We start from the raw sequence: 27,579 nt of genomic DNA on the forward strand, positions 1-27,579 counted from the left end.
ATGAATATTAAGGGGAACCCCGAACTAAAATTTAAAAAAAATTGCATGGGGGTCCCCCCAAATTCTATACCAGGCCCTTCAGGTCTGGTATGGATTATAAAGGGAACCCTGTGCCATTTTTTTTTTTAATGGCGTAGGGGTCACCCTCAAAATCCATACCAGACCCTTATCTGAGCACAAAACCTGGCAGGCCGCAGGAAAAAAGGGGGGGCGAGAGAGCACCCCCCCTCCTGAACACCCCCTCAACATGGGGAGGGTGCTTTGGGGTAGTCCCCAAACCACCTTGTGGATAAAAAAATACAGAGCTCGCATCACACAATATAAGTCAAATCAACAAAAAAGTCAAAATAAAAATCCAAATGAATGCAACTGAAGTGTTAGTCCACAATGAAGTAGATGCAAAAAATGCTTCACAAACTTGCAGGAGTACAGTGACACCCCATTTTGCATCCCCATTCACCAGAACAGGACGACCCCCCGCTTTGCAGTCCAGGGGTCACTTCAGGCTTGTAAATGGTATCCCACACACGTGGATTGGTGTCAAAACATCAGATGGTGGATTGGTGTAAACATCAGATGATAGATTCCAATAGGAGGCTCTCAACAGGATATGCAGGCACTCAGAAATGAAAAGAGGATGGACTAATAGTGAAGTACTGTTATAAAAGTTGCTTTAATGCGCATAGGGATCAGTACTTACAAAAAGACGGTTAAAAACAGACATGGATATAGAGCTGTAGATACAGGAAGCAGCCGTTCATAGCACGCGATCCACAGACCGAAAGTGACGTCAAACCAGGAAATTATGTCAATGCATTTCGCCCTCCCTCAGGGTGTCATCAAGGACCTCATTTCCTGCTGATAGAGCTGTCCTTAAATACTAGGAGAGAGAGAGAAACTCCCCTACTGAAAACCAATCAGAATGGCATTGTGGCCATCTTGTTGGTTAGATAAAAACTGTCACTACCATGGATGCGGCCATCTTGTTGGTTAGATAAAAACTGTCACTACCATGGATGGAGCATAGTCCATAGGAAAGACAAGGTCGCCATGGACCTGGTTGGAAAAAAAACTAACTTAGAAAAAACTTTGACGTCAATTCCAGTGACATGGTAAAATTGGTGCCAAATATAAATATACAAAAATACCTAAACTAAACACATGAAATAAAATAGAAATACAAATAAATATAAAAATAAAAAATGAAAAAAAAAAAAATAGAAATAAAAAAGAAATATATAAAAATAAAAAAGAGAGAAATAAAATAAATAAATGTGAATATAAATAATAAAAATAAAAATGAAAATAAGAATAAAAATAAAAAAGATTAAAAAATACAAATTAAAATTAAAATTATAATGAAAATGAAAGTAGGAAAAAAATAAAAATGGAAAACAAAATGAAAATAGAAATAAAAATGAAAGTAAAAATAACAATAATGATAAAAATAAAATTAAAAATTAAAAAAAGGTAAAAATAAAAGTAAAAATAAATGAATACCAAAAAATGAAAAAAGAAAAACGATAAAATAAATAGTAAAACTAAAACAACCCCTAACAGGACAACAGCACTAAACCTCCCATACTAAAAATTGGAAAAGCAGTTCAGGTCTAGTTTGATGTTCAACCCCTGAGGGCTCATAGTTCTTAAATGATGGATCCACTGAGTCTCATTGTGAGAAATGGCTCTTTTAAGATTACCCCCTCTCCAACGCCCTTCAACTTGTTGATTTTAAAAGACTCCCCTGAGGCGTTTGAAGGGAAATCCATAGTTTTCTTTACCCTATGTTTGGATGTTTTACACAACACACACCTCCCACAACTAAAAAAACCCACCTGATCCAAAAAGGTACATGTTTTCTTAGGTGGATCAACAACGTTGGGTGCTAATCTCAAACATTAAGTGGGGGGTTTGGTCTAGATAAACTGTGGTTTGTTTGGTAGCACCTTAGCGAGATCATTATCCTTCAACAGAAGGTGCCAATATTTACAAATGATTTTTTACACCTGTTTGTACTGACGGGTGAAACTAGTCATAACTGAGATGCCAAAGTCTCCATCATCTCTATCAGTGCCTCTTACAACTGCCAAAGTCTTATTTAACTCACAAGGGGAGTATCCTTTTTTCAGAAAACGGTCAAACAAAACCTTAGCCTGTAGGTCGAAATCCTCAATTCTGGCACAATTCCACCTAACCCTCAGGAATTGGCTTTTAGGAATTGTGCTAAGTCATCGTGGGTGGTGACAGCTTCCTAGAAGAATGTAGCCATTTCTGTCCACTTCCCTAAAATAGGTTTTAGTGGACAGTTGATGGTTCTCTTTGAAGATGACTAAACAAAAAAAAGTATGCTTTGATTGTCAGAAGTTGACGAGAAGGAGATACCAAATCTATTCTCACCAATTTTTGACAAAAAACTTAAAAATGACTCATTTGATCCTGCCTAAACAATAATGATGTCATCGATATAATGCTTATAAAACTTAAGCTAAGGGAAATTACTACTAAAGATGGCATCTTTTTCCCAGTAACTCATGAACAATTTGGCAACTGAGGGGGTGTACTTAGCCCCCATTGCTACCCCTCTCTTTTACCTATAAAACTGCTTGTCATGCCAGAAAAAGTTATGACTCATGGCCAAATCTAAAGCGTGAACCAAAAAATCTTTTTGTTTGTTTTTCATCTTCGTACTATTTAGGGCCCCATACCATAGCTTCAACAGCATTTTTCTGTTGGATATTGTTATATAGAGAATTGACATCAAAGCTGGCCAGTAAGTGACATTGCTTAAATTAAAATATGTGGAGGCTCCAGGCTTGGCAAACGGAGAGACTGCAGAGGAGGCAAAAGGAAAAAGAAAATGAGAGACTTAATGCAGGGTATTTTTAATTTAAGCAATTTCACTTTCACTCCGGATAAGTTGAAAGTTTTAGAATTGGGCCTTAAATATGCTCCCGATAGGGATTTGAATAAATTTGATATTTTTATTGATTTTCCCGGTGCGTGTGCCCCAGCGGCCGTGATGTCCGCCAGGCACCCGCGATTGCCCGGTAACCGAGCAGGACCGTGGACCTGTGTGTGTAAACACACAGATCCACGTCCTGTCAGATGGGAGGAGACCGATGGTGTGTTCCTTGTACAGAGGAACACCGATCGGTCTCCTCCCCTTGTGAATCCCCTCCCCCCTACAGTTAGAATCACTCCCTAGCAACATATTAACCCCTACAGCGCCCCCTCCTGGTTAACCCCTTCATTGCCAGTCACATTTATACAGTAATCAATGCATTTTTATAGCATGGATCGCTGTGTCAAAATTGTCCGATGTGTCCGCCGCAATATCGCAGTCACGATAAAAATCACAGATCGCCGCCATTACTAGTAAAAAAAAATAATAATAAAAATGCTATAAATCTATCCCCTTATTTTGTAGACGCTATAACTTTTGGGCAAACCAATAAATATACGCTTATTGCGATATTTTTTACCAAAAATATGTAGAAGAATACGTATCGGCCTAAAATGAGGAAAAAATTTGTTTAAAAAAAAAATTTGGAAAATGTGGATACTTATTATAGCAAAAAGTAAAAAATATTGTGTTTTTTTAAACTTGTCACTCTTGTTTTGTTTATAGCACAAGAAATAAAAAATGCAGAGGTGATCAAATACCACCAAAGGAAAGCTCTATTAGTGGGGAAAAAATGATAAAAATTTCATTTGGGTACAGTGTAGTATGACCGCGCAATTGTTATTCAAAGTGCGACAGCGCTGAAAGCTGAAAATTGGCTTGGGCAAGAAGGGGGTGAAAATGCCCTGTATGGAAGTAGTTAAGGAACAGATCGGTCTTCAATCCTAGAAATCCCAATAGTCATTTTTCTGAGGTTTTTAAATCCTTGGTCCAACGCGATTTAGAAGGTTTAGCGTGAAATGTACCCGTGAAATGGTACGGGTACAATGTTACAGATTCCGATAAGCCCCCCGCCTGCTGACCCCCACAACCACTGGGCAAGGGTTGTGGTAATTAGGCCCTTGTCCCCATCAACATGGGGACAAGGTGCTGTGGGGGGCTACCCCCACGCCATTTTTTTTAATTTTGGCGCGGGGTTCCCCTTAAAATCCATACCAGACCTGAAGGGTCTGGTATGGATTTTGAGGGGGACCCCTATGCCATTTAAAAAAAAAAATTGGCGCAGAGTTCCCCTTACTATCCATACCAGACCTGAAGGGCTGGGTATGGAATTTGGGGGGACCCCCATGCAATTTTTTTTTACATTTTGGTTCGGGGTTCCCCTTTATAATCATACCAGACCCAAAGGGCCTGGTAATGGACTGGGGTTATCCCATGCCGTTTTTTTCAATGACTTTTTTCTATATTGCCGGGACCAAACAATTCATTACAGCTGCGAGTAGTTTTAAATTACTTTTTTTTCCTTTAGAAATGTCATTTTGTGCAGGGACTGTTCTAAACACGGAAAAATGGGCCACTTTACAGGCATACTATAGACACCCTCAGGTACGAAATTTAAAGGAATATTTTGTTTTTATTGTTTCACTTTTATTAAAATCACTGCTCCCGAAAAAAACGGCCGTTTTTAAAACTTTTTTTGCACTGATACATGTCCCCTGGGGCAGGACCCAGGTCCCCAAACAATTTTTATGACAATAACTTGCATATTAACCCTTAAAATTAGCACTTGATTTTTCACATTCTTGTCCCATAGACTTTAACGGTGTTCGCATGTTCGAACAAATTTTATGCCTGTTCGCATGTTCTACTGCGAACCGAACCGGGGGGTGTTTGGCTCATCCCTACAGACCACTGGTCAGGTTTAGGGCTGTGCCCAATCAGGGCACAGAGCACTGTCAGAGCCATGATTAGACAAAATCAGGATGACTTTGCCCAATCATGGCTCAGTGCTCATAGTCTCACACCATGCTATAAAAAGGTTCCTTTGCACTGGAACCTTTGCAGTGTGAAGTTGAAGATAGATAGAGCAGGGCTCAGTTTGCTACTAGCGAGTTAGTGTGTTATTGTGACTCAGAGTGTAGAGTGTTAGTGTAGTGTTAGGGTAGTGTGAGCATAGTGTGTCAGTATATTGTAGCGTGTCAGTATAGTGTTTGAGGATACTGTGTGAGTATAGTCTAGTGTGTCATTATACAGTAGTGTATCAGTGTAGTGTGTCAGCATAGTGTCTCAGTATAGTGTAGTCTCATTGTAGTGTATTTGTGTTGTGCAGTGTTTAACACATTACATAACATTAGTGTTGTATACAGTGCTGTATACCCTTTTTTTTGTCTCCTGCCTGCCCCGTTTTTTTTAAATTGTCAGCCGCAGTTTTTCTGACTGTGACGCTGGTGTTCCCCATTTTTTATTTTGTTTTTTTTTATAGTTTTTACATTTCTGTCAGCAGCAGTCCTCAATTTAAAGGGCACCAAACTTCACTTTTCATTCAATAAAGTGCATCCAATTACACATTTCTATTACATTCGGTAATAACCTCCCCCCATCATGTCTGGTAGGCCAACAAGGAGAGGCAGAAGTTCCCATGGCACTATGAGGGGGCCAGCAGCATCTGTGTCGACAGGCAAAGTTGGACGTGGTCCGTCCTCAGGCAGGGCACGTTTGTCTCTCTTTAGTGATGTTGAGCATGCTATTAAGCCACAGCATGCAGGGGAGGTGGTGGACTGGCTTACTAAACCATCCTCATCCTCTATCAAGTTGAAACAAGTGTGCAGTCCATCGCAGCTGCCAGAGTGGCTTATTCTGCCTCCTTGTCCACAGCTATTCTTGCCATAGCCCCAGCATCATACATCGAGGAGTCAGCTGAATTATTTGAACACAGCTTCAGCCACTTGCTTATTGAGGATACATAGGCATTACTTGATTCTGATGTTGGTTCTGAGGAAGAGGAAGGGAGGAACATGAGCCTACAGAGAGGAGAGAGCACTGATAAACAACAAATTGGCAGTCATGTTCCCCCAGCCTCAGGGTATTGGTTCCAGTGATGATGAGGATGGAGGGGATGATGATGATGAGGTCACTGATGCGACTTGGGTGCTGGATAGAGCAGAGGAGGAAAGTGAGGGGAGAGCACAACCCCAATGAGGCAGGATGTCCTCCAGAGGCAGCCATTATAGAAGAGTGGAGAGCAGCCACCCTATTTCATCAGATTGTGGAGCTGTTATCTCCCGACCCACTTCTCACAGCTCAGCTGTGTGGGCCTTTATTAGCACATGTGCAGCCGATCGCACTGTTGCAATTTGCAATCTCTGCCACAAGCAGATCAAATGTGACAAAAACACCAGCCATTTGGGTACCACATGCTTGACAAGGCATGTAACCTCCCATCACTAAGCCCGTTGGCAAAAGCACCTGAAAGCCACACAAAAGAGACACAATTCTGCTCCTCCTCACTCCTCACCTTTCATGTCTACCCCTGCTATATCTCATGACCTCTCAGCAGCCTCCACTGACAGGAATGATGGTATAGCAAAGGGTGTCACAGGTCCTTGCAACATGTCTTCCAGCAGCACACCACCAGCTGTAGAGTATAGCAAATTTCTCTGCCCCAGCTGCTACATCAAAGAAAAAAAATCACTCCTTGCCACCCACATGTCCAAGGTCTAAATTCCAGCTTGTCCAAATTGCTGGCTTTACAACTCCTGTCTTTCCATCTGGTGGATTTTGCCTCCTCCTGAGAATTTGCAGAACGTTCTGTACCACAGTGGCAGGCTCCCAGTCGCTATTTCTTTGCACATAAGGCCATTCCAGCTCTGTGCTATCATGTGGAAGGCAATGTTTTGGCATCATTGGGCAAGGCAGTCAGCAGCAAGCATGGTCAGGAATGATATATTTCGTTCACAGCATACTGGGTAACTTGCAGCTTGCAACTAGGAAGGATGCAGGACAGTGCTCAGTGCTGCAGCTTGTTTTGCCTCCATGTCTCCATACAGCCGGTGGTGATGATGCGAGATCTGTCAGCTCCACCACCCCTCCTCCTCCATACCCTCCTCTGCTGAATTGTCCTATAAATCCCCAGTACCCCCTAAGCGTTCAAGGTACTATTCAATGAGTTAGGCTAAAAAATGCCATGCAGTGCTTCAGCTGGTCTGTCTAGGGCATATGAGCCACACCAGAGCAGAGATTCTTTCAGCTGTGCAGGGGCGGGCCCAGAGGTGGTTCACGCCACGGCAGCTTGAGCAAGGAATGGTGGTGTGCGATAATGGCAATAACCTTCTGTCTGTCCTTTGACTGGGATTTTGACACATGTACCATGCCTGGCGACGGGGGGGAGAGCCCAGGGGTAGAGATAGTTAGCGTGGAACATATTCCACAGGGTAGTATTGGGGGCATTAGTGGTAGGTTGAATAAAGGTAAGTATAGTAACAAGTCCTAGTTGCAATTTAAGAACACCCAATAAGAGGATAGTATGCGACCGGTCTAAATTACGTGGCATGTTCACCAATGGCAGGAACCTGGAGGACAAGATGGGTGAACTATAGATACTGTTGTACAAGGAAGATTTGGATTTTGTGGGAATTTCAGAGACCTGGTTCAACAGCTCTCCTGATTGGCTGGCAACCATTGAAGGGTATACCCTTTATCGCAGGGATAGAGAGGGTAAAAAAGGGGGAGGGGTATGCCTATATATCAAGAATAATGTACAAGTGAATGTGAGAGATGACATCACTAAGGGAGCTAGGGAGGAGGTGGTATCCTTATGGCTAGAGCTTCAAAAGGATGAAGCTAAGGGGAAAATATTACTGGGAGTATGCTATAGGCCCCCTAACCCGAGGGAGGAGGGGGAGATGGATCTGCTCTCACAAGTTGGATTAGCAGCAAGGATGGGAAGCATTGTCATAATGGGGGAATTTAATTATCCAGACATAGACTGTGCGGAGGGAACCACACATTCGTCTAAGGTTCGCCAGTTCCTAAATGTCTTGCAGGATAATTTCATGGTTCAGATGGTAGACGCACCAGCTAGAAATAAAGCGTTACTGGATCTCCTGATTACCAACGATACAGACCCGATCATGGATGTGGAAATACAGGGTAATTTAGGAAACGGCGATCGCAGGTCAATTGGCTTCGGTATAAATCACACCAAAGGAAACATAAGGGGAATACAAAGACACTGAATTTCAAAAGAGTCAACTTCCCTAAACTACGAACCTTGTTAGAAGGCATGAATTGGGATAAAATCTTAGGAACAAAGAACACGGAGGAGAGATGGGTTTTCTTTAAGCGCATATTAAATAAGTGCATCAGCCAATGCATCCCTTTGGGTAATAAATTAAAAGAGCGAACAAGAGTCCTGGGTGGCTTAACTCCAATGTAAAAATGCATATAAAAGCAAAGGAGAAGGCCTTCAAAAAATACAAGGTTGAGGGATCATCATCAGCATTCAGGCTTTATAAAGAATGCAACAAGAAATGTAAGGGTGAAATTAGGGCGGCTAAGTTAGAACATGAAAGACACAGCGGAGGAGAGCAAAAAAATCCTAAGAAATTCTTTATGTATGTAAACAGTAAAAAAGGGAGGATAGACCATATTGGCCCCATAAATAATGAGGAAGGATATCTGGTTACAAAGTATGGGGGATGGCGAATGTATTGAATTTATTCTTCTCTTTAGACTTCACGAGGGAATCGGGGGCTTCAGTAACCAAAACTGCAGTGTTTATCCTTACGACACATCACAGGAAGCACCTCCATGGTTAACAGAGGACAGAATTAAAATTAGACTTGGGAAACTTAACATTAATAAATCACTGGGACCAGATGGCTTGCATCCGAGGGTACTTAGGGAACTCAGTCAAGTAATTGCCAGACCATTGTTCTCAATTTTTTACTGACAGTCTACTGACTAAAATGGTACCAGGTGATTGGAGAAAAGCCAATGTAGCACCACATTTTAAAAAGGGCCCAAAATACATCCCTGGGAATTACAGACCAGTTAGCCTAACATCAATAGTATGCAAGCTCTTGGAGGGGTTGATAAGGGACTATATACAAGATTTTAGTAATGAGAAGAGTATCATTAGCAGTAATCAGCATGGATTCATGAAGAATCATTCTTGCCAAACCAATCTATTAACCTTCTATGAGGAGGTGAGTTGCCATCTAGATAAAGGAAGGCCCATAGACGTGGTGTATCTGGATTTTTCAAAAGCATTTGACAGTTCCCCATAAACGTTTACTGTACAAGAAGAAGAAAAAAGGATTTTGGGACTTTAAATGAGGTAAAAGGGGCCGTTCAGGTCCCTTCCTCCATCCCGGTTCAATATTTAAAATTTAAAAGGAGAGCAAGAGGCGGGACTTTGCATGAAGCACACATAAGCAGATAGAGAAATTGGATAAAAGACAGCTTTTAATTGGTTCAAATTGTCATATATTTACATATTTAATTTTAATGCATTTTGCTATATAGCAATAAGTCTATATTTCATTAGAACCAAATATTGCACAGTAGTATGCATTCCAACAAGGAAATAACATATATTTACAGATACATGGAGTAATTAATGCATATTTAAACACATTGCATTTGATACCTATATAGATTAGTGACCCACTGAAGTATCACTTGCAGATAAAAAGAGATGAAAATAGATCAAAAAGGAATGTCCATACAAGGTTGATAAATATATACACATAACGGTAGTTGTAAGCTCTACGGGGCCTTTTAGTCACTGATCAGGAGCAAAACTGTAGTGATCATCTATAAATAGGAAAGACAATCATATTTAAATGATCTAAAGGGATTATGGGAACAAGTGGGCAAATGTAGGATATGAGAAACCCCCCATATATACATTTAGCCCACAAACTTAAGTATACATCTGCGCAATGGTTTTGCAGCCATGAGAATCACAGACCATCCAAAAAAGTTACATCCAGAGCTGAGGGGGCATAATGCCCCGTACACGCGGTCGGATTTTCCGACGGAAAATGTGTGATAGGACCTTGTTGTCGGAAATTCTGACCGTGTGTAGGCTCCATCACACATTTTCCATCGGATTTTCCGACACACAAAGTTTGAAAGCAGGATATAAAATTTTCCGACAACAAAATCCGTTGTCGGAAATTCCGATCGTGTGTACACAAATCCGACGGACAAAGTGCCACGCATGCTCAGAATAAATAAAGAGATGAAAGCTATTGGCCACTGCCCCGTTTATAGTCCCGACATACGTGTTTTACGTCACCGCGTTTAGAATGATGGGATTTTCCGACAACTTTGTGTGACCGTGTGTATGCAAGACAAGTTTGAGCCAACATCCGTCTGAAAAAATCCTAGGATTTTGTTGTCGGAATGTCCGAACAAAGTCCGACCGTGTGTACGGGGCACAACAGGGTGACAACAGCCAACACAAACAGTGCCCCAGGTGGGTCAAAATGTATGAAGTGACACAGATGTTGGCTGAATGGGGTGGCCCCAATTGGGGGACCTCTGTGAAAAAATGTGACAAAGACAATATAAGGGTGGTGTAAAATTTTGTGTTGAAAAATGTTGAGCAGAGTGAAAAGATAAAGTACAAGAAGAGAGAAGAGAGAGAAAAAAAAAGAGAAAGGGAGGCATAGAAGGTATGAGAAAAAGTAGGAAAAAAGGGGAACAAAAGATAGTGAAAGACCGGATGGTTTGTGAATGGTGAGAGAGGGTAAATACCTGTAGCAAAAGGGATGGGAGCAAAAATACCATAGTGCATAATGTTCCACGAAGGAGAGTGATGTGACAAGATCTATGTGTGAGACCCAACAAGTGGAGAGGCTCATATAGGTAGCGCCGCCACAGCCCAGCCCCCAATGTCACATCCTAGCAGCCCACAGGGGGGAGGGAGGTGCCACCGACCAGGCAGCCAAGCCACCCAAGCCACCTAGCAGGTAGCGCCAAACCGAACAACCCCCGATGTGCTAGCAGATAGTAATCATCTAGCCGCCAATGCAACGCCACGAGGATGCCGCACGTCCGGCGTGGGAAGCTTGACGTCGACGCGCAGTGGTAGAGCCCCCGCCCACCCCACGTCAGAACAGGGCAGAGGGGAGGCCCCCAGTGTGCATCGCAGCTCCTGAACGGAACAGGAAGGGCAGGGTCCAATGGAAAAACACAGCCCCTGTCACCAGTGGGCACATGTTAAGCAAATAACCAAACTGTTTACTGTACAAAATAAGGTCCGTTGGCATGGACCATAAGGTGCGTACATGGATTGAAAACTGGCTAAAAGGGCGAGTTCAGAGGGTGGTGATAAATGGGGAGTACTTGGAATGGTCAGGGGTGGGTAGTGGGGTCCCCCAGGGTTCTGTGCTGAGACCAATCCTATTTAATTTGTTCATAAACGACCCGGAGGATGGGGTAAACAGTTCAATCACTGTATTTGCGGACAATACTAAGCTAAGAAGGGCAATAACTTCTCTGCAGGATGTGGAAACCTTGCAAAAAGATCTGAACAAATGAATGGGGTGGGCAACTACATGGCAAATGAGGTTTACTGTAGAAAAATGTAAAATAATGCATTTGGGTAGCAAAAATATGAATGCAATCTATGCACTGGGGGAGAACCTCTGGGGTAGGGATGAGCCGAACACCCCCCTGTTCGGTTCGCACCAGAACATGCGAACAGGAAAAAAGTTGTTTGAACTTGTGAACACCATTAAAGTCTATGGGACACGAACATGAATAATCAAAAGTGCTAATATTAAAGGCTTATATGCAAGTTATTGTCATAAAAAGTGTTTGGGGACCCGGGTCCTGCCCCAGGGGACATGGATCAATGCAAAAAAAAGTTTTAAAAACGGTCGTTTTTTCAGGAGCAGTGATTTTAATAATGCTTAAAGTCAAACAATAAAAGTGTAATATCCCTTTAAATTCCGTACCTGGGGGGTGTCTATAGTATGCCGGTAAAGGGGTGCAAGTTTCCCGTGTTTAGAACAGTCTGACAGCAAAATGACATTTCGAAGGAAAAAACCCATTTAAAACTACTCGCGGCTATTGCATTGCCGACAATACACATAGAAGTTCATTGATAAAAAAGGCATGGGAATTCCCCACAGGGGAACCCCGAACCAAAATTTAAAAAAAAAATGACGTGGGAGTCCCCCTAAATTCCATACCAGGCCCTTCAGGTCTGGTATGGATTTTAAGGGGAACCCCGCGCCAAAAAAAAAAACGTCGTGGGGTCCCCCCAAAAATCCATACCAGACCCTTATCCGAGCACGCAACCTGGCAGGCCGCAGGAAAAGAGGGGGGGACGAGAGTGCGGCCCCCCCCTCCTGAACCGTACCAGGCCACATGCCCTCAACATTGGGAGGGTACTTTGGGGTAGCCCCCCAAAACACCTTGTCCCCATGTTGATGAGGACAAGGGCCTCATCCCCACAACCCTGGCCGGTGGTTGTGGGGGTCTGCGGGCGGGGGGCTTATCGGAATCTGGAAGCCCCCTTTAACAAGGGGACCCCCAGATCCCGGCCCCCCCCTGTGTGAAATGGTAAGGGGGTACTTATCCCTACCATTTCACTAAAAAACTGTCAAAAATGTTAAAAATGACAAGAGACAGTTTTTGACAATTCTTTTATTTAAATGGTTCTTCTTTCTTCTATCTTCCTTCATCTTCTTCTCCTGGTTCTTCTGGCTCTTCTGGTTCTTCCTCCGGCGTTCTCGTCCAGCATCTCCTCTGTGGCGTCTTCTATCTTCTTCTCCTCGGGCCGCTCCGCACCCATGGCATGGGGGGAGGCCCCTGCTCTTCTTCTCCTCTTCTCCTCTTCTCCTCTTCTCTTCTTCATTTTCTTCTCCGGGCCGCTCCGCACCCATGCTGGCATGGAGGGAGGCTCCCGCTGCGTGACGGCGTCTCCTCGTCTGACGGTTCTTAAATAATGGGGGGCGGGGCCACCCGGTGACCCCGCCCCCTCTGACGCACGGTGACTTGACGGGACTTCCCCGTGACGTCACGGGGAATGCCACAGGGAAGTCCCGTCATGTCCCGTGCGTCAGAGGGGGGCAGGGTCACCGGGTGGCCCCGCCCCCGTTATTTAAGAACCGTCAGACGAGGAGACGCCGTCACACAGCGGGAGCCTCCCTCCATGCCAGCATGGGTGCGAAGCGGCCCGGAGAAGAAAATGAAGAAGAGAAGAGGAGAAGAGGAGAAGAAGAGCGGGCGCCTCCCCCCATGCCATGGGTGCGGAGCGGCCCGAGGAGAAGAAGATAGAAGACGCCACGGAGGAGATGCTGGACGAGAACGCCGGAGGAAGAACCAGAGGAACCAGAAGAAGAAGATGAAGGAAGATAGAAGAAAGAAGAAGCATTTAAATAAAGGAATTGTCAAAAACTGTCTCTTGTCATTTTTAACATTTTTGACAGTTTTTTAGTGAAATGGTAGGGGTAAGTACCCCCTTACCATTTCACACGGGGGGGGCCGGGATCTGGGGGTCCCCTTGTTAAAGGGGGCTTCCAGATTCCGATAAGCCCCCCGCCCGCAGACCCCCACAACCACCGGCCAGGGTTGTGGGGATGAGGCCCTTGTCCTCATCAACATGGGGACAAGGTGTTTTGGGGGGCTACCCCAAAGCACCCTCCCAATGTTGAGGGCATGAAAGGTCTGGTATGGAATTTAGGGGGAACCCCACGTCATTTTTAGGGGGAACCCCACGTCATTTTTTTTTTAAATTTTGGCCAGGGTTCCCCTTAATATCCATACCAGACCTGAAGGGCCTGGTATGGAATTTAGGGGGACTCCCATGTCATTTTTTTTTAATTTTGGTTCGGGGTTCGCCTGTGGGGAATTCCCATGCCGTTTTTATCAATGAACTTCTATGTGTATTGTCGGCAATGCAATAGCCGCGAGTAGTTTTAAATGGGTTTTTTCCTTCGAAATGTCATTTTGCTGTCAGACTGTTCTAAACACGGGAAACATGCGCCCCTTTACAGGCATACTATAGACACCCCCCAGCTACGAAATTTAAAGGGATATTACACTTTTATTGTTTGACTTTAAGCATCATTAAAATCACTGCTCCTGAAAAAACGGCCGTTTTTAAAACTTTTTTTTGCATTGATCCATGTCCCCTGGGGCAGGACCCGGGTCCCCAAACACTTTTTATGACAATAACTTGCATATAAGCCTTTAAAATTAGCACTTTTGATTTCTCCCATAGACTTTTAAAGGGTGTTCCGTGGCATTCAAATTTGCCGCGAACACCCCAAATTGTTCGCTGTTCGGCGAACTTGCGAACAGCCAATGTTCGAGTCGAACATGAGTTTGATTCGAACTCGAAGCTCATCCCTACTCTGGGGAATCTAGGATGGTAAAGGACCTCGGGGGGCCTGTTAGATGATAGGCTCAGCAATGGCATGCAATGCCAAGCTGCTGCTAACAAAGCAAACAGAATATTGGCATGCATTAAAAAGGGGATTGACTCCAGAGATAAAACTATAATTGGCCCGCTCTACAAGACTCTGGTCTGGCCGCACCTAGAGTATGCTGTCCAGTTCTGGGCACCAGTCCTCAGGAGGGATGTACTGGAAATGGAGCGAGTACAAAGAAGGTCAACTAAGCTAATCAAGTGTCTGCAGGATATTAGTTATGAGGGAAAGTTGCAAGCACTGAACTTATTCTCTCTGGAGAAGAGACGCTTGAGAGGGGATATGATTTCAATTTATAAACACCATACTGGCGACCCCACAATAGGGATAAAACTTCTTTGCGGAAGGGAGTTTAACAAGACACATGGCCACTCATTAAAATTAGAAGAAAAGAGGTTTAACCTTAAACTACGTAGAGGGTTCTTTTATGTACGAGCGGCAAGGATGTTGAATTCCCTTCCACAGGCGGTTCTCTCAGCGGGGAGCATCAATAGTTTAAAAAAAAAATTAGATAAGCACCTGAACGACCGCAACATACAGGGATATACAATTTAATACTGACATATAATCACACACATACTGTAGGTTGGACTTGTGTCTTTTTTCAACTTCACCTACTATGTAACTATGCAACATTTCCTCAATTCGGTGGTGCAGCTTTTCTTAAACAGGTACCCAGGGTTGCAAGATCTTCTAAGGCCATAAGATTCTGTAGCCAATTCAGGTGGTCATAAACAGCCAGTGTTCCATTGGCTGAAATTCAATGTGAATTCCACTTGCCTGTAAACCGCTTGATTTGTGAAATGCCCACCAGGTGGAACTTGATTTTGGCAATGCTGCAACACCTGCACATACAGCAGAGGGCCATCAATGAGTACCTGTGTGAGTATAGCACAAGGACAGGCTCAGGGGAGCTCTGCTTTTTTTCCCCATGCCAATGGCTGCTGATAAAGGATGCATGCACTGTACTGTCACCATTTGAGGAGGCAACAAGGATGATGAGCCGTGACAATGCATCAGTGACACAATCCCTCTTGTGTTATTGCTGGAGCATACTCTGAATGGCATTATAGACAGGGCACTCACCACAGAGAAGCAGGAGGAACAGGAGGACTTTGTTTCCTCTCAAGGCCCACTTTATGCAGACACCATTCTTGCAAAGCCACAGAACACACAATAGGACAGAGAGAAGGAGAAGAAAGATTCTGGCAGTTTTGGAGGCATTGAAGCAGAATAAGACATATGTCAAACCTTAAGAGAAGGTTTTCAGTCTCCAGAAATCTTGGGAGTAGTACGTGGCTGGGTGGCAGTTCCAGATACTGTAGTCCTCAGTGACCTTGAGGATTCTGGAAACTTGCGTTGAATGGGCTGCCTTTTTCTTCAAAGCCTGTGAGGGGAGCCAATAATTTGTGGCATCAAGAAGAAAGGATCATATGTGGTTGGCAACCCTCCTTAACCAGGGTTACAAGAGGAAAGTATCGAAACTCATCCTGCCCTTGCAGAGGGTGCACAGGATAAAATATCTTGAGGACACCTTAAGAGGAGTCTATGTAACACCTTTCCAGACTCTGGTAGGTTTCAGTCTCGTGGAAAAGGTCGTTTTGAGGCTTCTGTTGGTCAAAGGAGGAGCGGTGGACAAGGGGGCCACCTAATGCAACGTACACACGAGCAAACTTTCCGACCGGACTGGTCCGACGGACCGAATCCGGCGGACAATCCGACCGTGTGTGGGTTGCATCGGACTTCTGATGGACTGCCCCGGTCGGAAATCCGATGGACTTTAGATTTGAAACCTGCTTCAAATCTTTACGTTGTAACTCCGCTGGACTCAGTTCCTAACAGAAAGCCCGTTCGTCTGTATGCTGGTCCGATGGACCAGATACGACGCAAGGGCAGGGTACTACATCTCGCACTTGCTGCAATAGGAAAAACAAATTTTCCTATTGCAGCGAGTGCGAGGCGACAATGGCCTTTAGGTCTGGTATGGATTTTAAGGGGAACCCCCTACACCAAAAAAACGGCATGGGGTCCCCCCAAAATCCATACCAGACCCCTATCCGAGCACGTAGCCCGGCCGGTCAGGAAAGGGGGTGGGGACGAGCAAGCCCCCCCACTCCTGAACCATACCAGGCTGCATGCCTTCAACATGGGGGGGTGGGTGCTTTGGGGGAGGGGGGTGCCCTGTGGCTCCCCTCAAAGCACCTTGTCCCCATGTTGATGAGGACAAGGGCCTCTTCCTGACAACCCTGGCCTTTGGTTGTCGGGGTCTGCGGGCGGGGGGCTTATCGGAATCCGGGAGCCCCCTTTAATAAGGGGGCCCTCAGATCCCAGCCCTATCTGAATGAGTATGGGGTACATCGTACCCCTACCCGTTCACCTAGGGAAAAAGTGTCAATAAAAAAAACACACTACACAGGTTTTTAAAGTAATTTATTAGACAGCTCCGGGGGTTTTCTTTCGACTTCGGGGGTCTTCTTCAAACATCACCCAGTGACCACGCCCCCTTATGACGTCACAGTCCCAGCATGCCCTGGGACTGTGATGTCATAAGGGGGCGGGGTCACCGCCTATATAATTCTTTGCAGAGCGCTCACACACCATTACAGCGGGAGAGAGCGTTGTGTCAACATCGAAAGAAGAGAAGAGGGAAGAAGACGGCGCAGAAGTCCGGGCCACCGCTAGCAAAAGAGCGGCAGAAGATAGCGGAGGAGCCGGCAGAAGAACCGGACACCGGGAGAAGAGGTCGAACACCGGGAGAAGAGGCTGGAGAGCGGGAGAAGAACCGGACACTGGGAGAACAGGCCGGAGATAGCAGCAAAGTCAGAAGAAGAATCCCGAAGTCGGAAGAAGAGCTGTATAATAAATTACTTTAAAAACCTGTGTAGTGTGTTTTTTTATTGACACTCTTTCCCTAGGTGAATGGATAGGGATATGATGCACCCCATACTCATTCACATAGGGTGGGGGGCGGGGATCTGGGGGCCCCCTTATTAAAGGGGGCTCCCGGATTCCGATAAGACCCCTGCGCGCAGACCCTGACAACCAACGGCCAGGGTTGTCGGGAAGAGGCCCTTGTCCTCATCAATATGGGGACAAGGTGCTTTGGGTTGGGGGGCCACAGGGTGCCCCCCTCCTCCAAAGCACCCACCCCTCCATGTTTAGGGCATGTGGCCTGGTACGGTTCAGGAGGGGGATGCTCGCTCGTCCCCACCCCCTTTTCTGACCGGCCGGGCTGCGTGCTCAGATAGGGGTCTGGTATGGATTTGGGGGGACCCCATGCTGTTGGCGTAGGGGGTTCCCCTTAAAATCCATACCAGACCTAAGGGCCTGGTATGCTCCGCAACGGGGCTCGCAAGGTGTCAATCTCACCGATAAAAGCGGCGAGATTGACTTCCTTTTCTAGTCCCGTCGTACCCGAGTCACATTCAAAATAAACGGACTTGTTCATGTGTGGGCAAGTCCATACATTTGGAAAGTCCATTGGAACTCCATTGGGAAGACCAGCAGACATAGTCTGCTGGAAAGTCCGGTCGTGTGTAGGCAAGTCCGTCCGTAATCCGGTCATGTGTAGGCAAGTCCGTTTGTAAAAAAAGTCCAGCGGAAGTCTGTCAAAAGTCCAGCGGAAAGTCTGTCGGACTAGTCCGGTCGGAAAGTCCGCCCGTGTGTACGCCCCATAAGCGATGCATTTCAAAAAATTTTTAGTCTTCGGCGCCCAGGGCTGCCAGCTTTAAGATCCCATCGGCAGCATCTGCATGATATGGTGGAATATTATCTAGGGGCAAAAACAGACATGGAGAGCTTTCCAGTAGATGATCCACTGAGTTACTGGGTCATGAGAATAGACCACTGGCCAGAACTTGCCCGGTTTTAGGTTTTGTGACAGATAAAAAAAGCGTGTCTGTCCACAGACCGGCTGACATTTTGTCAAAATGAATCAGTCCTAGATTAGCAGCAGCTATCAAGCTCCTGATGCCGATGTCACTGTTTAAGTGCTTTTGGGATCTTGAATCTCTGCAAGACTGTCTAGGCTGCCTAGTTTTTTGGGTGTTGTTTTTATCTTTAAATATTTTTTGGTATAGGTATCATGGGCACAGTTAACACACAATGACCAATTTTTCTGCACCTGTTTGACCGGGGCATACAAATTCAATTTGTTACAGCAAGGCTAATTCTTGCTTTCATCAAGAGTACCTCTATAGGGTTACGGTGTGAAGGCACCACCAACACCCAAAGACCAATTTTTGCGCACCTGTTTGACAGGTGTATATAATTTGAATTTTTTACAGCAAGGCCAATTCTTGCTTTCATCAGAAGTACATATATAGGGTTACGGTGTGGAGGCACCACCAACACCCAAGGCCCAATTTTTCCACACCTTTGTGACATAATTTTTAACAGCAGAATCCAATCCTGCTTTCCCAAGGATAACTGTGAAGGGTTATGGTGTGAAGGCACCACCAACACCTAAGGCCCAATTTTTCCACACCTGTTACTTCTATCCAAAGTCTGCAAAAGAGACATCAGACTTTATCTAAAAAAATGTTAATCTTGGCCTGAGTGTACTATAATTTGGCTTTTTCACATAAGGCTTGCTCACTGTGGTGCAAATCTTCATTTTTTTCTATCCAAAGTCTGCCAAAGAGACACCAGAATGTATCCAAAAATCTCTAATCTTTTTCTGAGTGCACTAAAATGTGGCCTCATCATACAGACTGGCTGTTTACAAAATAAAGAAAGCTTGCAAGGAAAATCAATTTAAATATCTTTTTTTTTTCTAAATGTGAGTTTTGCTGAATCAGGTTCTATACACGGTGCAGATGTGCCACTTTGCAGGCAGACTAAGGAGAAAACACACCCCCCCCTCGGCACTATATTTGGTGGCACAGTGGTATAGTGGGTAGCACTCTTGCCTAGTAGTAAAAAGGGTCACTGGTTTGTATCCCAACCACGACACTACCTGCCTGGAGTTTGCATGTTCTCCCTGTACCTGCGTGGGTTTCCTCCGGGTACTCAGGTTTTTTCCCACACTCCAAAGACATGCTGGTAGGTAAATCGGATCCTGTCCAAAATTGGCCCTAGTATATGAATGTGAGTTTGGGACATTGGATTGAGGGCTCCTTGAGGGTAGGGACCGATGTGAGTGTGCGATGTATGTGTGGAGTGCTGCGTAGATTGACGGCGCTATATGGGTACCTTAAATAAATAATAATATAATAGATGAGCATCTTAATGAGACACAATCTACAGGACAATGTACAGGGATAGGGAAAATTGTAGACACACACCCACACTCACTCAGGTTGAACTGGATGGACTGGTGTCTTTATTCAACCTTACTAACTATGTAGGAATGTTTCATTTTATTTGTTCCACTTTGAGCATCATTAAAATCACTGCTCCTTCAAAATGATCTTTTTAAAAAAACTTTTTTTTGCATTGTTACATGTCCCCTAGGGCAGTATCCAGGCCCCCATACCCTTTTTAGGGCCAATAACTTGCATATAATCCTTCAAAATGGGGACTTTAGATTTTTCACGTTTAGGTCCCATAGACTTTAATAGGGTTTGTGGTTCGGGTCGATGTTTGAGATGTTTGAGAGTTTTGGTGTTCGGCCCAGCTCAAAGAACATTGGACAAATTAGATTTCAATGGAATTTAGTGGCAATTTTTCACCAACTTATATTAAAAATCTATGAAAATTTTACAGATAAAATACATCTTCTGGAGGGGCAGGAGGCGGAGCCTAGCAGAGCAGACATGCATTGTTAGAGCTCCACACCGCTGAGGAGAGAAGAGAAGGACAAAGCGGAGCCTGCAGGCTCAAAAGGTATCCATTTGAACATTTTTGCCCCAGGGAACAAACTGTGAAAGTTTGGGCAGGAAATATGGTACTGGGAGGAAACCGTGGCAGAAATAAAAATCACCTCACAAAGAGCTCACAGGCACTCACTGCAGCTGAAGCAGCTCCAGTCACCTCACAAGATACAGCATCAGGGCGCTCTCACAGACAAAAAATGTCACAGCAAGACTCTCCATTTGAGTCAGATACAGAACAAATCCTCTCACAAACTTCTCCACAAGCCTCCTCAGTATCCCCAGTAATATTATTACAATTTGAAAAGATGCTTCATAAGGCTTTAAAACAAACCTCAGACCAAATAACAAAAAGCCTAGCCAAAGAAATAAGAGAGCTGGGAAACCGCACCGCAGCCTTAGAAATAAAAATGGATGAAATTGAAATTACAACCCAAGAAAATATAACAGAATTGGAACAATTAAAAAAAGAGAATTTAATACTTCAAACTAAGCTCGAAGATTACGAAAATAGAGCCAGACGTTCAAACTTGCGCATAAGGGGAATACCTGAAACTATGACAGACCTGCAATCTACTATTACTGCTCTATTACAAGAACTAAAGCCAGATATCCCTATTGAACGTTTAGAACTGGACAGAGTACACAGAGCCCTCACAGCCAAAAAGAAAGATGGACCCCCACGTGATATAATCACAAAATTTCATTATTACAGAACGAAAGAACAAATACTAATTGCTGCAAGAGAAAAAAAAGAACTTAATTTTCAAGGACACAATTATCAAATTTTTGCTGACCTATCCCAACTTACTATTACTAAAAGACGATCCATGAAACCCCAACTAATGGAACTGCAGCACCACAACATTATGTATCAATGGGGCTTCCCCTTTTCAGAGATTTAACTACCAAGGTACAATTTACAGAAGCAGATCAGCAGATGAACTACAACAAACCCTTTTAAAATTAAATCTGACAGAACCCACAAGCAGCAACACTCCCACATGCAGAAGAATGGCGTCATCTTCACCTTCAGGCAGCACCCAGAAAATTTCAGAACAAAATGGGAATCATCATTCTCACAAAAGAGGCCGTTATGCCACATCATCCATGGACCAAGAAGATTCAATGGACTGACATCCTAATTCCTGATATCTCTTCATTTATTATACTAAGAGATGGTTCTCTATAAAAAAACTATATTTATAACTGAATGTAACTGCATTCTGATAGTCACACACTGTATGGGATCATGTTACATTCCAGTTATATTTCTTATTACTTCTGATTCATATAGCCTTAGAATATATAAGTGAAATAAGGAAATTCTTGTTCAGTTATATATTATCAGGTAATAACAATAGATTTATTACTTTTTAGGACAAATATGTTCAATAATCCAGAAGTAATGGAAGCTTTTTCTTTCTTTTCTTAAAACAAATATATTATTACCTAACTAGTTCCTAGAATTATGTTTTTGTTTATTCTAATCTGAAGCAATACAACCTCAATTTTATGAGTTTATGAATAAAATATGTAATTGTTTACTCTAAAAGGGTTAAAATCCCAAAATAATTCAAACTATCTTCATCAATACCAAAGTTATTAACAGTACCTTTCTAACTGAATTATTTAGCCTAGGGCAAGACTAACCATATACAACCACCCTGGAATAAATAATTTCAACAAAAACTATATTCTGCACTCCGATTAATGAAACATCATTTTGATGTCTTTTGACATAGCACTTCTCTCCTGTAAGCGGAAGATCCGTGTACCCCCATTAGCCCTCCTCATTCTCCCAACCATATTATGTGGGAGTGTGACGAAGGCACTTATTCCCCTGAGAGAGATATTTATTCTCTTTCACGGGTAAATTGTGATTACTTGCAAAAAATAATTTATACAATGTATCATCTAATCTCATATGTTTTTTGTTTACTCTTTACTCCAGAATTCACTGGTTTCTTTTCTATCTATTCATTTCTTCAGTCCACACAGGTTGATCTGCGCAGTCAGCTCTGCATAACAAAAAGTAAGTCAAAACTATTTGATCTATTGCCATGGCACCACTGAATATACTTTCCCTGAATGTTCAGGGAATAAATGTCCCTCAAAAAAGGACCAAAGCCTTCCGTACTTTCCATAACAAGAAGGCTCACATAGTATGCCTCCAAGAAACACACTTCACCAAAGATTCTACTCAAAAATATATTTCTCCTTTTTATCAACAAATTTACACGGCTTCTGCCTGTACCAAGCAAAGGGGAACTCTAATTGCATTTCACCGATCCACACCATTCACCTTATCATCAGAAATTAAAGACCCAGAAGGTAGATACCTGATACTCATGGGTTATATAATGGATACAGCAATCACGGTGATTTCCTACTACGCTCCTAACAAACAACCTACACCATTCCTCTCACATATATTACAAGTGATTAATACACACAAAATAGGAACAGTGATAATGTGTGGGGATTCGAACCAGGTCCTCCTCCCATTTCTAGATAAATCACCTTTTACACCATCCAAAATAACCTCTAGATTACCTTTTTCTCAACTTCTTTCCAAATACAATCTGGTAGATTCATGGAGAGAAAGTAACCCAATGAAAAAGAAATTCACTTATTTCTCGCACCCTCATCAAACCTTCACCAGAATAGATCATATTTTTCTAACAATAGGAATGATACCAGAAATTATTGCATCAGATATAATTCCGATTCCGTGGTCTGACCATAATGCAGTATACACTACTATAGCCTCAGCCATACCAAAAGCGCATGACCCAACGTGGTACTTACTGGACATAATGCTCAAACACCCACTACATCAGATGGCCATTGAACAAGCTTTAAAGGAATACATATCAATTAATAATACAACAGACATCTCCCCAATAACACTGTGGGAAGCTCATAAGCCTGTCTTGCGTGGTACAATACAAAGACAAATGGCACTATTTAAACGGGAACGCAAAAATCTAGCAAAAAAACTAGAACTCAATTTTAATGCAGCCTACATATCATTTCAAGATAATCCATCTCAGAGTACAAAATCTCATCTGGAAAAATCTATATTGGAATACGATCTATTTCTCACTGAGTCAGTTGATAAATCCCTCAAACGCTCCAAACACAATTTCTACATGAATACAAACAAACCAGGTACATATTTGGCTCGGGCATTAAATTCAACTAACAAATCTTTCAAACCAATACGTTTGAAATTATCAAAAAATGTTTACACTTGTAATCCAGTTAAAATAGTCCATAAATTTCACTCACATCTCGCAACTTTATACAAGACAAACAATGAATTTAATCCTACAGAAGCTGAATCCTTCTTCTCAAAAATAACCTTACCTGAGTTATCTCAGAATCAAAAAAGCAGTTTGGATGAGCCTATAACTATAGATGAAGTTGCTAACGCCATAAAAGACCTAAAACTTAACAAAAGACCAGGCCCAGACGGCTACTCGGCTTTATACTATAAAACATTCTCAGAAATACTCTCTCATACTCTCACTGAAACTTTTAACAAACTTCTAGATGGACATTCTTTTCGGCAAGAAACACTAATGGCAATTGTTTGTATGATCCCAAAACCCCTTTCTGATGATACTTCCTGTGTGAATTATCGACCTATCTCTCTGTTAAACCTCGATATTAAATTATTAGCAAAAATAATAGCAAAACGCCTCAATAGCATTATAGGAAAATTAATACATAGAGATCAAGTAGGCTTCATGCCAAATAGACAGGCAGGCGATAATATACGCAGGGCAGTGTTATTGGCACATATTGCTAAAAAACGGAAAATCCCTTTATGTTTTCTATCTCTCGATATTAAGAGGGCATTTGACACAGTATCCTGGCAATATATGCTATATTCATTACAAAAATGGGGTTTTGGACCCCACTTTTTAACATGGATCAAAGCATTATATAATAAACCCAAAGCCTATATAAAATATGCTGGATACAAATCTGAAGCCTTTAATATCGAAAGAGGTACCCGACAGGGTTGCCCATTATCTCCCTTATTATTTGCCCTTATACTCGAACCCATGGCCCAATACATCAGAACAAACCAAACTATAACTGGCATTGAAGTAGGAGGTATTACACACAAATTATGTATATTTGCAGACGATATATTACTTTTTCTATCATCACCACAGGTCTCTGGTACTAACTTAATACCAGCTCTTGATGGATTTGCAGCCCTATCCGGCCTTATGATTAATCCTAAGAAATGCCTAGTGCTTAATATTTCACTCACAAACATGGAATTGATCCCGGCTAGGGCTGCACTCCCATTCACATGGGCAGAAAAATCAATCCCATATCTTGGAATTCATTTAACAGCATCTCATTCTGACTTATTCTCAACCAATTATCCTCCTGTATTAAGACAGATCACAAATCTAATAAAACAATGGTCGCAACTTCCTTTATCCTGGATAGGGAAGATTAATGCAATCAAAATGACTATTCTACCCAAATTGCTTTATCTATTCAGAGTCCTCCCTATTCCAATTCCTTCCTATTTTTTGAGAATAGTACAAAAAAGAGCAACTTCGTTTATATGGGGCTCTTCTAAACCACGTATACCTATACACACACTACATCTTCCCAAAAATAAAGGAGGCCTGGGATACCCTAATTTTACTAACTACTACAGAGCAGCACATTTGGCCAGTCTGTCCAAATACCATGCAAAACAGGAAATCCCATTATGGGTATTTATAGAGGCTTCAGAAAATGACCCTCTATTAATATCAAATTTATTATGGCTTGATCCTAAAGACCGCTTTAAAATTCATAATCCCGTAACTAAACACTTCTTATCTCTCTGGGATAAACTAAAAACCAAATATCAGTTACAATCTCCACACAATCCTCTCCTTTCTTTTATCAGAAATCCGGCCTTTTATCCGGCATGGATCTACCCAAATTCTTTTAAAGCTTGGACAACATCAGGCATTCAGACACTAAATGACTTCATAGCATCTAAATCATTCCTTTCATTCCCATTGCTTAGAGAAAAATATGATCTACCAAACTCTGAGATATTTAGATATCTCCAAATCAAAAATTTCTATACACCATTCCTAAAGGGGGATACACCATTATCCCAATTATCCATTTTTGAATCAATCTGTACAAAAGATACATTTGCTAAAGGTACAATTTCATCACTTTATAATCAATTATATGGAGTAGCAAATCTTAATAGACCCTCTTACGTTCAGAGGTGGGAGGAGGACCTGGGACGAACTTTAGAAGACACGGACTGGTCTAATATATGGCTCACATCTAAGTCATCTTCACCCAACATCTTGGCACTAGAGACAAATTATAAAGTCCTAACTCGCTGGTACCTTGTACCCGCTAGAGTGGCAAAATATTCACCTAATACCTCAACTCTTTGTTTTCGAGGATGCCCAGAAATAGGCACATATTTACACATATGGTGGACGTGCCCAGTAATCCAAACCTTCTGGAAGGAAGTCTTCGTGATTGCATCTAAAATATTTAAAAAAATAATACAACCAGATCCATATTTAACTTTACTTAATCTAAAACCAGAATGGTTAACACTCTCTCAATTCAAACTTATGATCCAACTAATACCGGCTGCAAAACAAACAGTGGCCAAGGCATGGAAATCTCCTACATTGGTACTAGCAGAAACAATTCACAGAATGAATAATACAATGTCCCATGCTAAGATGGTAGCCATCGATCAAAATCAAATTCCAAAATTTGAAAAACTTTGGCATCCTTGGATAAAACAACAGTTCCTGTCAAGTTTCAATGACTCTGTCCTGTTGCCATGGTAACAGATTAAATGACTTACAGAGACACCCATTCTAAGGCTTCAAAGAGAACTAAAAAGAATAATAAACTGACGAGCGGGACAACCTTGTGGACCATACCTCCTACCTTTCAACCCTTTTTCTTCTTTCTCTTTCCTTTTCTCCACCTTACGATTAAAGCTCATTATCAGAACTTATTTGACCTATATACACTCTACTTGTAAACAATATGTATAGTAGGTATAAATCATTTAAATACCTACAAAAGTAACTAAGGAAATGATATATATCTTTAATTTAGGTTTACGTGAACCCAATGTTAAATATTTGAAATTTCATGATATTTACCTATATAAACCCTACTGTAAAACAATGAGCTTACATTATAGATCCTTGTAAACTTACTTTATGTATATTTATGTATCTTTATAACGTTGTATACTCAATAAACTTCTTTTGACAAGAAAATACATCTTCTGCCCTTACAATTACATGTGTATTTATGTATGTATTTATTGCATTTATAACGTATTAATGAACATATTTTTTTATTACTTTTTAAGGAATCTCTTTATCGGTGCCTGAAACATTTCCCATTTTCACAACTCTATATACTGTTCTTGCTAAGGATCCAGATGAAGGAGATGATGTCAAAGTATGTGTTTTCTCTTAGTATTTAAGAAACAATATAGACAACATGGACATATACATTTGTACAGGCAGCTGTAACCTTTGCAAATCCATGCATTAAAATAGAGATTCAAATTTATATAGTAAAATGTACATTTACAGTACATGGTGTTAGAATCTATTGGATGTAGGCAATAGGCATGCAGTCAACTTCTGTCTGACAACATATTGAGTGTGGTTATATGACATGTATTCAGGCTTTTATTCCCCTGCATACCCCAATACCCTTTCTTATTAAATTAACATAGTGTTTAAGTCAACCATTAATATACATAGCCTATACGTATAATGAAAAATACTGCACATTACGATGTACATTAAATTCATTTGGATAACTTTTTGGTATTTATATTAATATTTACTGACACATAGCATAGGGGATTTTTGTGAATTTTATTTTAAATTTTACTTAGGCTACTTTCACACTAAGGAAGTTTTCAGGCATTTTAGCGCTAAAAATAGCGAGTGCTTTCACACTGGGGCGGTACGCTTGCGGAACAGGAAAAAATGTCCTGTAAGCAGCATCTTTGGGGAGCCCCTGCCCATTGGAATGAATGGGCAGCGCTTCCGAAGCGCCTGAAAAATCGCTTTGGAAGCAATGCAACATGGGTGCTTTTAACCCCTTCTTCGGTTGCTAACGGGGGTAAAAGTGCCCTGCTAGCGGCCAAAAAGCGCCACTTAAACAGCGGTAAAGCGCTGCTAAAACTAGCAGTGCTTTACCGCTAACAGACCCGCCGCCCCAGTGTGAAAGCAGCCTTATGCCCCGTACACACGGTCGGACTTTGTTCGGACATTCCGACAACAAAATCCTAGGATTTTTTCAGACGGATGTTGGCTCAAACTTGTCTTGCATACACACGGTCACACAAAGTTGTTGGAAAATCCGATCGTTC

The 27,579-nt window shown here is 42.4% G+C and overlaps 1 protein-coding gene across 3 annotated transcripts in view; it reads left to right on the top strand.

Annotated features, from left to right (window-relative positions):
• LOC141131834 (cadherin-related family member 4-like) overlaps positions 1 to 27,579 on the top strand; it is a 259,551-nt gene that overhangs the window by 139,117 nt on the left and 92,855 nt on the right. For all 3 annotated transcript variants that reach the window (XM_073619568.1, XM_073619569.1, XM_073619570.1), the window contains one exon: positions 26,560 to 26,651. In XM_073619568.1, coding sequence (XP_073475669.1) covers positions 26,560 to 26,651 — 92 coding nt within the window. The remainder of the gene's footprint in view (positions 1 to 26,559; positions 26,652 to 27,579) is intronic.

Source organism: Aquarana catesbeiana, linkage group LG03 (genome assembly GCF_042186555.1).
Source record: "Aquarana catesbeiana isolate 2022-GZ linkage group LG03, ASM4218655v1, whole genome shotgun sequence".
In the NCBI taxonomy this organism is placed as follows: domain Eukaryota; kingdom Metazoa; phylum Chordata; class Amphibia; order Anura; family Ranidae; genus Aquarana; species Aquarana catesbeiana.